Source organism: Belonocnema kinseyi, chromosome 6 (assembly GCF_010883055.1).
Source record: "Belonocnema kinseyi isolate 2016_QV_RU_SX_M_011 chromosome 6, B_treatae_v1, whole genome shotgun sequence".
Taxonomy (NCBI): domain Eukaryota; kingdom Metazoa; phylum Arthropoda; class Insecta; order Hymenoptera; family Cynipidae; genus Belonocnema; species Belonocnema kinseyi.
In genome coordinates this window covers 55,044,724-55,062,351 of record NC_046662.1, presented here as the reverse complement: position 1 = coordinate 55,062,351, position 17,628 = coordinate 55,044,724, and the positions used below count along the sequence as shown (strand labels likewise).

The following is a 17,628-nucleotide window of genomic DNA, read 5'->3' as shown; positions in this document are numbered from 1 at the left end:
TTATTTTTTTAAGGAAAAAACAGTTTTAATTTATCAGAAAACTTAAAAAAGTATTTGTATTGTCATCTTAAAACGCTTTAAATCATTAAAAAGCTACTAAGTTTGAAAATTTTTTGTTTAATTTTCTTAATATTTAAATTAAAAAATCAAATACAAAATTCTACTGATTTTTCGTTAAACTTTTTAAAAAATTATAATTAAAAATAATCTTTTTATTAAATGATTTAAATTAGGTGTAGAGCTGCGCCTACAAACAGTGTTTCGTGGCCTATTAATGATAATAGTTAATATAGATTTTGAGGAAATTTCATAGAAACTTCATGATTATATGTTTCATATGTTTTACAAAAATAATGTTGTTACCACAAAGAATATTGCAATTTTTCCAACTTTCATGTTATAATTTTAAAGTGAACCCCGGAACATCGAAAAATGTTTATTATTTCAGAAGTTATTGAACATTTAAAAAACATTGAAATTTACACTATTTTTACAATATCTTCTTGGAAAATATAGAAATTGGCTTCATCCTGGCGTCATTTAAACCAGAATTTCCAGAGTAATCAACCCTTTAAAGAGACATTTTTTTAGCTCTGGCATAATTAAGATTTCAACCAAAAATGATTTTAATATTTAATAATAAACAGTTTATATTTTTAACACAAGAAAGTCTCAATCTTTTATCAAAAACACGAATTTTTTACAGCAATAAAAAAAATGTTTAACTCTAACTAAAAATTAAAATTAAACTATTAACTTTAATTTTGATACCAGAAATATATGAATTTTCAACAAAAAATTTAATTTTTAACGAAATAGTCTATTTTTTTACCAAATTAGTGTCTTTTTAAGTCAAAGCACGATTATTTACCGAGAAGATAATTTTCAATTAAAAATACGATCGAAAAATATAATTTAAAAATTAAAAATCTACGAATGTTGAACAGAATGGTTACATTTTCAACCGAATAAACATTTTTGTTACACGAAAATGATGTATCATGAACGAAGAAACCAAGTGTAATAAACTAAATAAATAAAAAAGTAAATATGAAAAATGAATAATAAATAAATGAAATAGATAAAACATAAATCAATCAGTTAAACTTATAAATAAAAAACAGTTTTATTCATGTGAAAGAAAAATGAATTTCCAAAAAATTAGCTAAATGTCCTCAACCAAACCAGAATCCTCTTCCACTAAAAACATGATCTTTTAAATGAAAATATTAATTTTTAAAGTTATAAAATAAAATAAATATAAAACTTTTAATTTTTAACCTAAGAAATTTAAATTCATTAATAAAGATGATTTTTCAACAAAATAGTTCGATTCTAAGCTCAAACAGAATAATTTTTCACAAATTACAAATTTTGCAAACAAAAAGTTAAGTTTTTAACCGAAGATAACAATTTTTAACTGAGGTTAGGAACCTTTAAATAATAAATTTTGTTTTTATTAAATTTTTTGTTTTTATAAAAGCAACATTGTTTTTCAACTTTAGGAACAAATTAAAAAATTGACTTTTTCCTCATTTTTAAAAAATATTACCGGGTGTTCCATAAGTAGTAAATCTGACTTTCTATACCCTAAACGTAGCAATACAAAGAATTTTTTATGAGCTTTATTGGTGGTGGAGAATGTTAGGAACAAGATGCATGCGCGAAAAGTCGCCTTCTAGAATTTGCGCGATATTTACTCCACAAATGATCGGAGGCGACTTTTTGAGGATTAATTTTGTTCCTGACATACCCCACGAACCATTCTGTCATAAATTTCTCTATTTCTCTGTCTGAGACAAAAAAAGTCAGTTCTACTTTTTGTAGAACTTTAAGAGTGTGATGGAAGCCTACAAAAAGGTTTTTTTTTTCTCGCGTGATATTTACTCCGCTTATGCTCAGAGGCGACTTTTTCGAGCATAAATTGTGTTCCTCACATACTCCACGACCCAAACTGCTCATATATCGCTCTATTTTTCTGTCTGAGATATAAAAAGTTAGTTTCACTACTCGTAGAACTTTAGGCGCGTGATAGAAGTCTACAAAAAGGTTTTTTTTCTCGCGCGATATTTACTCAGCAAATGCTCCAGGTGTTTTTTAGCATTTATTTTGTTCCTGACATACCCCACGACTCATGCTGCCCATCAATTCCTCTATATTTCCATCTGAGATATAAAAAATGAGTTCTACTGCTTGTAGAACTTTAAAGGGTGACGGAAGTATACATAATGGGTTTACTTCTCGCGCAGTATTTACCCCGCAAATGCTCAAAGGTGACTTTTCTAGCATTTATTCGGTACTTGACATACCCCACTACCCATTTTTCCCCTCAATCCCTCTGTTTTACCGTCCGAAAAGAAAACTTAGCCCTACTACTTGTGGAACTGTGAAAGCGTGATGGCAGTCTATATAAAGGGTTTAATTTTCGCGCGATATTTAATCCGCAAATGCGCAGAGGCGACTTTTCTGTCATTTTTTTCCAAACATACTCCGCGATCCATCCTTCCCATATATCTCTCTATTTCTTCATCTGAAATATAAAAAGTCAGTTTTACTACTCGTAGAACTTTAAAGCGCGACGAAAGTCTACATAATGGGTTCTCCTGTCATGCGTTATTTACTCTGCAAATTCCAAGAGGCGACTTTTCTAGTATTTCTTTGGTTCTTGATATACCACACTACCCATCTTGCCCCTTTATCTCTTTATTTTACCGTCTACACTATAGAAATTTGGTTCTACTACTTGCGGAACTTTAACAGCTTGAAGATAGTTTAAAAAAATTGTTTACTTCTCGCGCAGTATTTACTCCGCAAATGATCGAAAGTCACTTTGTCAAAATAAGATGTTTCGATGAAAAAAATTGTTTGCTACTAGTTTTCCGACTAAGGTCATTTACGTCTACAAACTTTACAGCAAAAAATTGTAAAAAATGTTGTTTTTCTACAGAAAATATTTTTAAAAGTTTTTAAAATTGTTTTCGAAATATCGCAAACAAATTTTCAGTGCTATTACTAACGGATTCTATCATTTTGAGTTTTTGGAACTTATTATTATATTATATTTTTATTTTAACCTTCCTTTATAAAGTGAATTATTTTATTTCTGTTTGGTATAGTTTAAGAATTTTTTTTCATTTGCTATTCTATTTACCAGGTTCGTAAACGTCTTTCGTAAGTTTGGTGAGAGACCCGACTGGCTTATTGAGTTTTTTAGGATCCAGCCAATCATACTTGCTTTCCTTCACACTTGGATCAGTAATCAATTTCATAAATTTATTTACAATATTTACAACTGATTTTTCTGCTGCAGCAGATTTTATTTCCAATTCGATTGCAATCGAATTTTTATAGGTGACATTAGATTCGAAGAATTGAATGGGAAGGAGGGGATGATTTTCCAATTTTATTAATGGTGTTTTTACTATAGCTTCGAAAACTTTGTCAACTCTTGCTTCCTTCATGTCTTTCACTCCTTTAACAAAAACGTCAACATCTTGCAGGGTATCTCTTATATCGTCGCAAACTTCCGAAAGTTTTAAGGAAGCCCATGTTACGACTGATAAACAAGGTTGGAAAGCCACTTCCACTTTTACAAAGGAAGGCTTCATTAAATTCAAAAACAGAAGTGGAATGGAGCGTCTGAAAATAATTTTTAAATAAATTTTTACAGTATCATTTTATTATGACATTATTGTAGTTATCGTGTTTATAAAATTGCAAATAGAAATAGTATTCGTTTTCTACCAAAACAGATCAAATTTAAAAAAGATTTTTAATTTCCAACAAACTCTTCGAATTTTCTAACAAAAAATCAAACTTTATCCATAAATTTACATGTTCAATTAAATAACTTCAATTTTTTCGAATGAAATAAAAATCTTATAAAACACTGTTGAACTTTCTAGAAAATAAGGAATTTTCAATGAAATAGGACGAATTTTCTATCCAAAACGACAAATGCTCAATGAAACAGTTCAATTAAATAAAAAGGGATAACTTTTGAGCAAAATAGTTAAATTTTCAATACAATATTTCAATTTTTAACCAAATAGTTGAATAGAACCATTTATGAGCAAAAGAGATAAATTCTTAAACAAAAATATAATAGTAGACTAATGAATTAAAAAAATTAAAATTGAGCCAAAAAAACTATTTTTCTCCCAATCGATAATTTTTTTATCTAAAAAGACGAAATTGTATCTGAAAAGATGCTTTTTTAATAAAACTGTGAAACCTTCAATAAAAAAGAGGACTTATTAGAAAAAAGTTCAATCCTCAACCAAAAAAGATAACTTTTTTGACAAAACTGTTGAATTTTCAACAAAATAATAATAATTTTGAAGAAAACGTCGAATTTTTAAACAAGAGCGATGATTCCTGAACTCAAAAAAAGAATATTAGACTTTTTATTGTGTATTAACAAGAATTAAGTGTCAACCAAACAAAAAAACGTTTATATCAAACGATGATTTTCCATCCTGAATGACCAACTTTCTATCCAAAAAGACGAATGTTCAATAAAAAGCAGTATATTTTTCGATCAAATGGATACATTGTAACAAAATTATTCAATTTTTAACTAAAGAATTGAATTAAACAAATAAATAATAGATGAACAAAAATAAAGATTTATTCCTTCATTAAGCAAAAGATATGGATTTGGGACTGAAAATACAATAATAGTCTTTTCAATTAACAGGAATGAATTTTTAACTAAAAAAATATCATTTTTTTTTACCAAAAGATAAATTTTTAATATAAAAGGATTAATTTTCTATCGAAGAAGATCAATGTTAAACAAAATAATTATATTTTTCACCAAATAGTAAATTTTTTTATCAAATTAGGTAAACTGTCAAACCAAAATGTAAATTAAGACCTGTCAATTGAAATAAATTAACTCACAACATAGAAAAAAACATATTTTTAACCAAAAAATTAATTTTATACCAAAAGCTAATCCAAAAAAATGGGTTTTTTGTCGAATAGATAAATGTTCAGCAAAATAATTGAATGTTCGACTAAAAAATATGACTTGAAGAAAAAAGATGAATTTTCAACAAAATATTTAAATTTTCAACCAAATATTAGAATTTTTAATCAAATAATAATAACACTAATTCAGATTTTTTTAATTACAAAAAATGTATATTTAATCAAATTGATAATAATAATTTAAGCGAATATTCATCAAAACAAAAACATGTCTATTTAAGAAAATAGTTGAATTTTTAAACATATTTAATTTATATTATTTTAATAAAAATTTTACCAAAGAAGATGAAATCTGGACGAAAAATAGAATAGGATTTTCAAGTAAAAAGAATTAACTTTTAACCCAGAGGCTTATGTTTTTACGAAAAGGTGAATTCTCAACATGAAAGAACGAATTTTGTATCGAAAAAACAACAAAACAGTGGAACTTTCGACAAAAAAAAGATGATTTCATAAAAAATTTGTGAAATTTCCAACAAAATAATTGAATATTTAACCAATTAGTAGAATTTCTAGCCAAATGAGATGAAATCTCTACCAAAAATATGATAGTAGACTTTTCTCTTAAAATTATGTAACTTTAAGACAATCAAAAATTTTTTACAAAAAAAAAGAGTTACCAAACGATGAAATTAGAATCCATAAGGACGAATTTACTATACAAACTAACAGATTTTCAACAAAATAGTTGAATTTTTAAACAAAAAGGATGAACTTTCGGAAAAATCGTTGTATTTTCAACAAAATACTGAAATTTTTAATCGAATGGTTGAAAGTTTATGTTTTAAATGAACTAGATGAATTTTTAACAAAAAATGTAGTAGTAGTATTTTCTATTGAAAATAATTGTATTTCAACTAAAATATATAAAAGTGAACTTTTATTTAAAAAAGAAGGAATTTCCTATCCAAACAGACGTATAGTCAACAAAACAAAGTCAGAAAAATATTTGGCTGAATAAAAACAGTTTTTTTTAGCTTAAACATAGCATTACTATATTAACCATAAAGTATTTGATTGACCCAACCAAAGTTTTTGGTTGTTTTGGCTAAATCGTTTGATATATGGAGTATTTCGTTCATTGAACCGGAAAATGTGATTGGGTAAATAATATATCTTGTTAAATCCAAAATTATTTTTCCTAAACCAAATTTCCGTGTGTATCCAAGAAAACGGTTTTTTTGGTTAAATACCAATTTTTTCTGAGGACACTTGAATTTCCGAGCAAAAGTATGAGTTTTAACCAAAAATATAACAGCAGGTTTTCCAATAAAAAGAATTTGCTTCTTACCAAAAGTGAATGGACTTTCATATTGGATTATAGTAATTACGTTCGTATTTTAGCCACAAAAAGAGAAAAAGGAGAAAAGGGAGAAGATTTTGTAAAAAGCAAGAAAAGAAAAATGCTTTTAAAAATATGGAAAAGAGGGAAATAGGGGAAAGATTGTACAGTCTGCAGAAAGCACTGTTAAAAATTCAAAAATTTTCAAAAAATATTACCTTAATTTATCGTTGTCGGCTACCAGCGTTTTAACTGTTTCAAATGATCCAAAAATTTTTTCTTTACAGCACATTATGATTTTTATAAAATCGGGAACATCTAGTCCAAATCTCAACATGTGTTCTGATTCTCGAATAACTTCTACTACATAAGGGTCAAAATTTATCGTGTACTTGTTCGTCTTTGGATTTCGTACTAGTAGAGGCGAGGTTAAGGCCAAACGAACCTATACAAATATTATCATTTTCATTTGTTATACACTAAATACTTATCAATTGAACGCTTCGTCGAATAAGAATCCCAAATAGAAATATTTTTCAAAAAAAAATCTATTCTGGACCTGGTTTGAACCCAGAACGTTCTCTATGTAGAATGCGTTACTGTTACGCTTAAGTGGTAAGTAAGTTTTTTTTAAAAAAGTTAATTTTATCACCATAATTAAAATTAGAGTACATTTTTTGTTGTATCTTTTAAAGTTAATAATTAATGATTTGATAAATTTTTATTTCTGAATTTTTTTTCATTTAATAACTTACTATATCCGCTGAATCGTACCACGCTTTGTGGTGTATCAGTTCGTAGTGGATAAAAACCCCAATTAGTGCATTATATATTTTGATGACTCTTTGCATTTTTTCATGATTGATGACTCGTTCACGTTTTTTAAAAATTTCCATCGGAGTCTCAATGTGTCTGTATAGTTGTCGAATCCACGAAATTCGACCAGCAATTGGTGGAATGTCTCGAGGAAGAGGTGGCATTAATCGATTTTCATTATATCTATCTCTTACTTCTGCAACTTCTTTTTCATAAGACGAAACAAGTTCCAAATATTTCCGGTCGATATTCAAAATTTTGAAATTCAATTTTTCAAACCTATTATATAATGGGTAGAGACAATAAATGCCTTAATATTTCTTCAATTCAATTGTTACTTTTATTATTAGTAGAACCATTTTCAGGAGAAAAATGATTTTTGAATAAAAATACAAATTTCAAATAAGTAATAATTTGTTAAAAATTCTTCAACAATTAAATTAGATTTGCACAAAGTATTATCATTTTTTATTTAAGGATCCAATCAATTTAAAAAAAATTTCAGATATCCCGAAAAAGAATCTATGTAATTTTAAAGAAAATTTTTATTGTTGTGGATTTTACCAAATTGCGGAGAAAATTCAAATCATTTTAAAGTTTAAAAGGTCGAAAATAAATTAAAATTATTTTATAAAGTTTCAGCAATTTGTTCACTCTTTTGAACATTTTTAATCTTCTCAAAACTTCTGAATATCTTTTAAACTGACTTGAATTTGTCCTAAAATGTACAGAAATCTTTTAAGAATTATAAAACTGCATTAAAATTTTCGAGATTTGTAAAACTTTTTTCAAGACATGATGGTAAAATCCCGAAAAAATCACGATTTGAAAATAGGAAATTTTGAAAATCAAATAATAGCCGGCAGCTTAAAATTTCCTAATAATAAAATTACGACAATTCATGATATTACAGAATTTGTAAATCCCCAATTAAAGAGTTGCTAACATTATAAAATATTGGACATTGTAAAATTGCTAACACAGGAAAATTTCGTGATTATGGAATTCCTAAATCTTAAAAATTACAAAATTGTTGAATACTCAAACAATAAATAAAGTGCTTTTGTTTGAAGAAAATATTTTCTGTTTCATACATTATTTCTTATTTATTTATGATTTAAATAATTTCAATTGGTTAAATTTTAGAAGTCTTCAATTCGGCAACATTATAAACAGTTAGAAAATATATTATTCCAGAATTTCTCAATTCAGAATTTTTTTAATTGTTGAGAGATAAACAATTTTTCTAATCTTTTTAAATTATGAATTATTTTTCAACTTTTTTAAAACTTTCAAACGTTATAAGTATCCTTTGAATTTATACAAATTTTTGCTAACATGTTTTTAAATTCTGCAGAATTAATAAATTGTCCTAAAATATTTCATATTCTTTTCTGACAATTTTTTAAAGCTTTTGAAATGTTTTGGAATCTTCTTAAATATGCTTTGAAAGATTTTTTAAAATAAAAAAACTATTTTAAATTTGGTCAGTAATTAAAAGTTTCCAAAATTCTTGAAAAGATTCAAAATTGTAATTCCAAATATTTAAAAATCCATATTTTATTCTGAATTTCTTAGGCATATTTTCATTAAATCATATTTTAAACTTCTTAAAACTTCTAAATATCTCTTATATTTACTTGATTTTTGTTAAAATTTGTAATCTCGCAAAATTAAAAGATTGTGGTTTAAAATGCTTTAAAAACTTTATATTTTGAGTTTTTAAGACATCATTTAAAAAATTTCTGAATTTTTTCTTAAGTTATCTTTCAAAATAAAAAATCACGTTTAACTTTTCCAGGAAACTTTAGAAAATGTTTGAATTATTATCTTGCAACCTTTCAAACTTCTGAATAAGCTTTAAAAATGTATGTGGAAATAATTAAAAATCTACATTTTGTTTTAAATTTTTTGAAAACTTTTGAAATTTTGTATTTTTTCCAATCATTTATAAACTTCTAAATTCATGTCTTTCCTTCTTAAAATTTGTTTAAATTTGTTTAGAAAGCTTGTTCTTTTAAAATCTTAAAAACTCTACATTAAAAATTGTTTTTTAATTGTTTTACAACTTGTTAATATCTTTTAAAATAATTAAATTCTTTTATAAATTTTTCTTTTAATCCTAAAAAATTGCAAAACTGTTTTAAATATTTTAAAGATTTAAACGTTTTAAGTAGCTTATTAATCCATTCAAACTTTCCCTACAATTTTTCTTTAGCTTTTAGCTTTAGCTTTAGTTCGGTATCTTCCAAAGTGAACGTTTTGTTTAAAAAAATTGTAATCTATTCAAGTTTTTACTTATTTGAAGACCCTTTAAAATTTTTTTACAATTCATTTCTCAAATTAATAAAAAAAATGTTTGTATTAATCTGAAGAAAATATAAATATTTACAAAATTAAATATTTTAGAATTTTTTGAAACAACGAACTTTCTAAGTACCTTTTAAATTAATCTAAACTAGTTTTCTAGGAGCCTCAAGAAATTTATTTTTGTATATCAAAATATTTTTAAATCCTTTGAGGTTTTTAATTATTTAATTGAATTTTTCAAACTTCTAAATATCTCTTAAACTTACTATTGTGAAAAAATGTTACGATAATTTTTAATAAGAGAATACCAAAAATTAATTATTAAAAGTTATATTTTTATTTTCTAAAATAAGATACCTAGCAACTAATTGTAATGCTTGAGTTATGTTTGGGACTTCTGAAACAGTTTTGAAAAAAAATTTTCGTAGCTCGTCTTCCGTTTGGGCGACATTTTTCTTAAATTCAGCATAATCAGACTCGAAATAAGGTTTCCTGTGATCCAGGGGATCGTAACTTTGTGAAACTATTTTATCAAAAAAATTCGTAAATTTGTTGGAAAAAACGTCTATGCCCTCGATGGCTGAACTTTGCAAAATTGAGTACATGAGAGTCGTTTCAAGTACGTCAATGAGCTGAAAATAAAAACAATTATTTATAAATAATTATTAATAATTATTATTGATTTATACAAATTCAATTTTTAAAAATATTGCTTTAGTCAAATAATATGTATAGAACAAGAAAATATCTTCTTCGGCCCAAATTTGAACCGGGAATGCCATAGTCGCTTCCATGGTTCAAATCCTGCCCCAGGGAGACTGTCTTATCCTTCAAAAATTGTTTTTCGCAATTATTCGATTTAAGATCGAAATTTTTATTTAATAAATATGTAAAAACTCGGAAGTTAACATCTTTAAATGGTAACAACACCATTTAAAAATTAATAACATTAGCTAAACTTTTTTCATTAGGTCAATTTTAAATTGAATTAATTTATTTTCTATTACATATTAACTGACTTTATGCAGCCTGTCTTTGAAAGTATTAAATTTGCCAAAGATGTACATCTCCGAAACTTCAAATAAATTTTCTTCTGCGGATTCCTTCACTTTTTTTCGCATTTCATTGTAGCACTCAAAATATCGATCACCGAGTTTAATGCAAACCTGATTTCAATTAAAAACATAAATTCAATATGAGGAAATTATCATTTCTGAAAAAAAAGATTTTTTACCTTCATTCTAAGAATTAGTGCTGCTTTTGAATCTTCCCAAATGTTCAGGCTCCCATTTTCATTTAGATATGCTTTACAAGACAAGATCATTTGATTTGTTATCTAAATATCAAACTTTATGAATTATAGTATTATTATGGGCGTGATTTTTTTATCAAGCCTAATTCGTAATTTAAATTGAAAAATCAATATTAACGCAGGATTTCTGCAACTATAGTATCTATTATCTAGAATAATGATCTATTATTTAAAACTTTTCAGTTTTTATAAAAAATACAACTTTTCAACAAAAAATATCAACATGGCCTATTATTATTAAAATTTGGTAAATATTATTCGAAATCTAGAAAGTTTGGATTAACAATAACAATAACAACCGAAAATAGTTAAAATTGTAAATCTGCTTTTAAATCTTATTTTTTATGTAAAATATCGAGTTGCGACTAAAAACATTCAAAATTATATTAAAAATTAAAATGTAAATCTAATTATGAAACGATACAAATTATTTTATTATTATAAGCGCGATTTTTTTGTCTAACGTAATTAGTAAATTAAAGTATAAAATTAATAATAATACAGGATTTTTGCAATTATAGTATCTATTATCTAAAATAATTATCTATTATGTTTAAACCTTTTTAGTTTTTACAAAAAATACTAATTTCTGACAAGAATATTAAAGTAAACTATTATTATTAAAATTTGGTAAATATTCTTTGAAATTTGATAATTTTTTATTAACAATCATAATTTTAGATGAAAAACAATATCACAAGAAACCAAATTGTAATGATCCTTCTATAAAAAAAACGATTTTCTTTAAAACAGTTTATATAACTAGAAATAGTTTAAAAACTGCAAATGGTATTTAAACTTTAATGCTCTTAATTTTGAAATTCCAGTTATGGCGCGAAGACAAACTAAAATGTACATAATTGTGAATGGTCTTTAAAATTTATTTTTAAATTAAAAATACTTTTTTCCGTCGAAAACACACAAGAAGAATTCCCAGTTGTTAAACGAGTTTAAATCTTGTTTAAACTGTAATAATTTTTGTTTTTAAAATATCACCTTTGTTTATGTAAACTAAAATTTAAAAAAATTATTAACTTTAAAATCTAATAATTTTTGTGTAAAACGCCGTTTTCCTGGCGAAACCAAGCGTTAGTATAATCACTAATTGTTCTGAAATTGAAAATCCTGTTCCAACTACGATTTTTTTTGTTTTAAAATACTACATTTTTTGTACAGCAAAATCATAAAATATAATTGTTAAAAGTTTTGAATCTTCGTTTCAATCTATTTTTTTAATGATTCAAAATTCTAATTTCCATTTAAAAACACAAAAATAATCCCAAATTGTTGAAAGATTCTATTTTTCAAATTATAATCATATTTGTTTTATTACACCAATTTTATTATAAAACGCAATTAGGAGCCCAAATTTGTTTAAAAATTCTTATTGTTCTAAATCTAGTGTTTTTTTAACATTTCCTGGAAAAAACGTAAATAACCATCTATTGTGCTAAAATTAAAAATCTTATTCCAACTATAATAACTTTTGCTTCAAAGTACGGAATTTCTGTGTACGACGCAAAACATAACCTATAGTTGTTGAAAGTTGTGGATCTTCTTTAAAAACTATGTTTTCATTAAAAAAAGCCAATTTCGGTCGAAAAACACAAGAATAATCTAAAACTGTTCGAAGATTCTAAACCTCTTTCAAACTATAATAATGTTTATGTTTATATATCAGGACTTTCTGTAACACGATAACGTAACCTAAAATTGTCAAGAAATTATGAATTTTTAAAGTCTAATGTTTTTTGTTTATAAAACCAAAATTTCCTGGTAGAAACGTCAGTATAAACAGTTATTGTTTTAAAATTGTAAATCTTGTTTCAACTATAATGTTTTTTGTTTCAAAATACTACATTTTCGTGTACAATTCAAACATAACCTATACTTGTTAAAAGTTTTAAATCTGCTTGAAAACATAATTTTTTAATCAGAATACCTTTTTCCGTCGAAAAATTTGAAAATCATCAAAAATTGTTAAAAGATTTTTTATTTTGCTCAAATTCTAATTTTCTTGCACTGAAATACCAATTTTACTGTAACGCTCTATAACGTAACCGATACATTTGCAAAAATTATGATCCTTTCAAATCTAATGTTTTTTGTTTAAAAAAGCCGATTTCCTGTTTAAAAGAAACGTTCATACAACTTGAAACAATTGACAAATTGCAAATCTTGTTTAAACTTGAATGATTTCTGAAATGCCATTTTTTGGCGGGAAACATTAAAATAACCTAATTCTAAATCTTGTTTAAACTATAAGAATGATTTTTTTCGAATATCAGTTTTTTTTTGAAAATTGCTAACGTAAACTAAAATTGTTGAAAGATTATTGACTTTTAAAATAAATTAAAAATTTTAATATAACCACTAATTGTACTAAAATTTAAAATCTTTTTCAACCTATAATTTTTGAAAGTTTTCAATCTTCTTTAAAATAAATTTTATAATTAAAAATTTGTATTTCCTTCGAAAAATTACAAAAATAATCTAAAATTGTTCAAAGATTCTAAATTTCGTTCAAACTATAACAATTTTTGCTTTAATATATCATATTTATCTGTGAAACACTATAACGTAATCTGAAAAAGTAAACAAATTATGATCATTCCAAATCTAATGTTTTTTGTTTTCAAAAATGTATGTAAAAAAAGACATTAGTTCAACTTAAAACAGTTCAAAATTTGCAATTTATGTTTAAACTATATTTAAAATATAATTTTCAATGAAACAAAAAACAGTTTCTGACGTAAAATACAAAACATGGTCCAAAATTATTCATAGATTCTTAATATTAGCCGAATTATAAAGCGATTTTCATGAAAAATTGGTTGTCAATAATTTAATTTTTGATTAAAAATACCCATTTCTTGTGTGAAATTCTAACACAATTTAAAATTGTTAAAATAGGGTAACTATATAATTTCATATCAACGAAAAACTCTATTAAGAACAATTAATAATATTTACAATAATTTTTTAGATAATTTCTAGATTTTATTTTGAATTTTGAAATTTTGAATCTCGAATTTAAGGTGCATATAAAATAACTTCAAGTAAAAAGAAATCAAGTTCATTGGTTTATTAATTTTAATAATTTAATTATATTAAATTTAATTAATGAATAATTAGATTCAATAAAAAACCATTTCTTTTAAAGATAATAGTTGAAGCCTTAAATAAAACAGATTTATTTTTAACCAGTTGTATTTTTGACCAGAAAACATTTAACAACAAAGTTTATTTTCAACCAAAGAGAGGAATTTCCAAGAAAAAAGTCAAAGTTGATATTCTAATTAAAGAAAATTATGATTTTAAGTAAAAGAACATTTGAATGCATCTAAAATAAAAACGAATTTTCAACAAAATATTTGAAGCCTCAGCCAAAACATAATTTAATTTTAAACTGAATATTTGCAATTTTAATAAAAGAATGCTAAAATTTCGGCCAAAATAGATCCATTTTCAAACCAAAAAGACGAGTTTTCAACAACATTGTTGAACTTTTAACGAAAAAAGATTTTTCAATCCATAATAAAAGAAAACTTTAGGCAAATGCTAATTTGAAGGAAAAAATAATTTTTAATACAACATAAAAATTTCGAATGACTACTTTGTTTCTGAAAATTCTTCCTGAAAATAAGTTAATAATTTTGCATAAATACATTAGATTTTTTATCTATACCTTAACAAATACGGCAGTAACCATTCGCCTTGTATTAAAAAATCGAGAGGTCGAATAAATCATGCGAATTGCATACAAAAGTGCTGGTAAATAGTCACCAATTTTCGTTGGATCTAATCTATACAAAGGCTGGCTAAATTTTTTTAAGGCATATAAATACTTCACGTTATCCTGAGACAATATTTGAACTGTCATAATTTCATTTTCCAGTTTTTTCCATTTCTGCAAGAAAAATAAAAAGTTTAAAACAATTTTTGCTTTCATTTGTAGAAAACTAAATGTTTTTTTATAAAAAAAATTAATCTGCGGTAAAAATCGTGAAACCTTTAATAATTTTGATTTCGTTTTTTCGAGAAATTGAATAAACTTTTGCGTTTCAGGCAATTTTATATGTTCGACAATAGCAGAAAAACGAGCTAACTTTCTTCTCCAATATGTAAGTTCCTCAGATGGTCCGACTGTTTCTGTCTCTCTTCGCAATTGCTCGCTTTCAACAATAGCCTAAATTATATGCGAAAAATAAGAATAAAAATAAAAATGAATTTTTAAGTTAAAAATATCACTGTCTGCTCTTTTTAATTTTGTATTAATCAAAAAAGATAAATTTCTTTAAATTTAATATATGCAAATATAGATTGACAAACATTTCACTTAAAAACATTTTTTTAATGTTAATTCATTTTCATCTTTTGGACTCTTTCTGAGCCTCTAAAATTTGAATTGGACTAGTTTATTAATGAATATTTTTTATTTTTTAACAAAAAATTGTTATTTAAAAATATCGTTTTTAACTATTCAATTAAATCTTTTTCTTGAAGTAACAAAAATAGCTGTTTAAAATTTTTCAGTTGCAAATGGGAACAAATAAAATATCCCAAAAAATCAAATTCCTCAGTAATAAAATTTCGAAATTGGAAAATTCCCAAATAATAAAATGCCTAAATTATAAAATTCTCTAATAATGAAATTCTCGAATATTTATATTTCAGAATTTGAAAATTCCCAAATAATAAAATATCCGAGATGAAAAATTCCCGAATTTAAACAATTAATTAAACAAATTTATACATATTATTTAATTACTAAAAATACAATGAACAAATATTTTTATGAGAAATTTTTGTTTCAATGTTAAAAGTTTCTTAAATAATGTTTTGAGTTTCAGATGATAATGATTATTAAAAAAAAATTTGAATTCAGAAATATAATTTTTTCAGTTATTGCTATTTTAAATTAAAAAATTATATTAGAAATTTTAAACATTAGTAGTATTTGAAAAATATATAAATTTATTATAATTGTTTTTTCAAAAAACGAATAATATTTATTTAAAAATTCCTTTTTTAAATTCTGGAATTTTTTAGTTTAGATATTTTAAGATTTGGGAAGTTTCTGTTGGGTGTTTTTAAATTCTGTTGTATTTTAAGCTATTGGAAATTTCATAATTCGGGTATTTTGTTATTGGAAAATTTTTTAATTTGTGAATTTCATTAATCATAAATTTAATTATTCAGGAATTTTATTATTTGGTGATTTTCGAATTGAGATAACTGAAAAATCCTAAAAAATAAAATTAACTACACTGTCAAATTCCCAAATAAAGAAATTTCGGAATAATGAAATTCGCGAATTTGAAAATTCTCAAATAATAAAATTGCTGAATAGTTTATGATATTACTGAATTTAAAAAATCCAGAATAATAAAATTCCCGATAGTTTATAATAGTACCGTATTTCAATCAATTTCGGCAATATTATAACCTGTCGGGAATTTTTCAATTCAGTAAAATCCTAAACAGTTTGGGAACTTTATAATTCGGAAATTTTTCCATTTGGGAAATTTATGATCCGGGAATTTCATTATTCAAGACTTTCGCTATTCGCAAGTGTTATTATTCGAAAATTTTGTTATTCGATAATTTTATTATTCGGGAATTTTATTATTTGGAACTTTTATTATTCGTGAATACTTATATTGGAGATTTTTCCATGGCTGGAACTTTACTGTGTCAGAAATGGTATTTCCTGTATTTTTCAGTCGTCCCTAAAAAATAATATTTTTAATTGTGCCAATTAAAAAATCCCGAAAATAAATATCTTGGCATTGTAAAGTTCCCGGAAAAGAAAATATTCTAAATAGAAAATTCCTAAAATCGTAGATTCCCCGAAATATATAAAAATATTGAAAAAAAAAATTTTTAATAACCCGACAGTTTATAATATTGCCGAATTAAGAAATATCGGATTAATTAAATTTCAGTAAATCATACTTATTCATTAAAAATACAATAATAACATGTTTTTATAAACAAATTTGGTTTGTGTGTTCACTGTATTTTTATTTAATTATTGTTTGAATTTAAAATAACTGTAATTACAAAAAAAAACAATAATTTTGAAAAACTACTATGCCCATTTAGAAAAAACGTGCACGGCGAATTTTTTTCATTCATTTTTCATTTTGAATTTAAACAATAATTTAAAAATACATCCCACATTAAAAAATATTTAATCAGGATGTTTTATTATTATATTTTATTAGATAAATAATATTGACTGAAAAAACATTTTTTGTTGTTGTTTAAGTTCGGGAATTTTCTAGTGTTGGAAATTTGAAAATCAAAAACATTTTACAATTCGGCACTTTTCTGTCGCGAATTTGATAATGCGAAAGTTTTTAAATTTAGGATTTTTCAATTTGAGATTTTTCTATGATGTGATATTTCAATCGTTTCATTTAAGAGATTACATTGATTTTTATCATTTATTTTATAAATTTTCTTTATTATCACTAATTAAGAGACATTTAATTAATTCCAGGATCTATTATTTCATAAAAATTGCATATTGTACATATGGAAAAATGTCTAAATGCAGAATTTTTCAAAAAATGTTGTCACACTAAAAAATTGAAACTTTTGAATCCACGAATTTACAAATTCACGACTATTAAAATTCCCGGCAGTTTATGATATCATCGAATTTTTAAATTCTCAGCTCTATAAAATATTGGACACTAGGAAATTTCTAAATATAAACAATTAGGACATTTTTAAAAAATTGAGTAAAAGCATAATAAAATATTATTATTTGATCAATATACATTTTTTGTGTTGTGTATTATTTAATACGAGGGTGGATCAAATATAAACCGGAATTTTACAAATACTTTTCTTAGCCAATCGCAAGCACTCTCACAGTGTAGGTTCTTGTAATGTAGTGTAT

At 24.6% G+C, this 17,628-nt stretch overlaps 1 protein-coding gene across 1 annotated transcript in view; it reads right to left on the bottom strand.

Moving 5' to 3' along the window:
• LOC117175400 (dynein heavy chain 8, axonemal) overlaps positions 1-17,628 on the bottom strand; it is a 158,593-nt gene that overhangs the window by 125,532 nt on the left and 15,433 nt on the right. The window contains exons 6-14 of the mRNA XM_033365109.1: positions 14,728-14,904; positions 14,404-14,625; positions 10,638-10,739; positions 10,423-10,569; positions 9,761-10,035; positions 7,033-7,372; positions 6,496-6,722; positions 3,152-3,639; positions 1,754-1,982 (exon numbers count right to left, since the gene is read on the bottom strand). Coding sequence (XP_033221000.1) covers positions 1,754-1,982; positions 3,152-3,639; positions 6,496-6,722; positions 7,033-7,372; positions 9,761-10,035; positions 10,423-10,569; positions 10,638-10,739; positions 14,404-14,625; positions 14,728-14,904 — 2,207 coding nt within the window. The remainder of the gene's footprint in view (positions 1-1,753; positions 1,983-3,151; positions 3,640-6,495; positions 6,723-7,032; positions 7,373-9,760; positions 10,036-10,422; positions 10,570-10,637; positions 10,740-14,403; positions 14,626-14,727; positions 14,905-17,628) is intronic.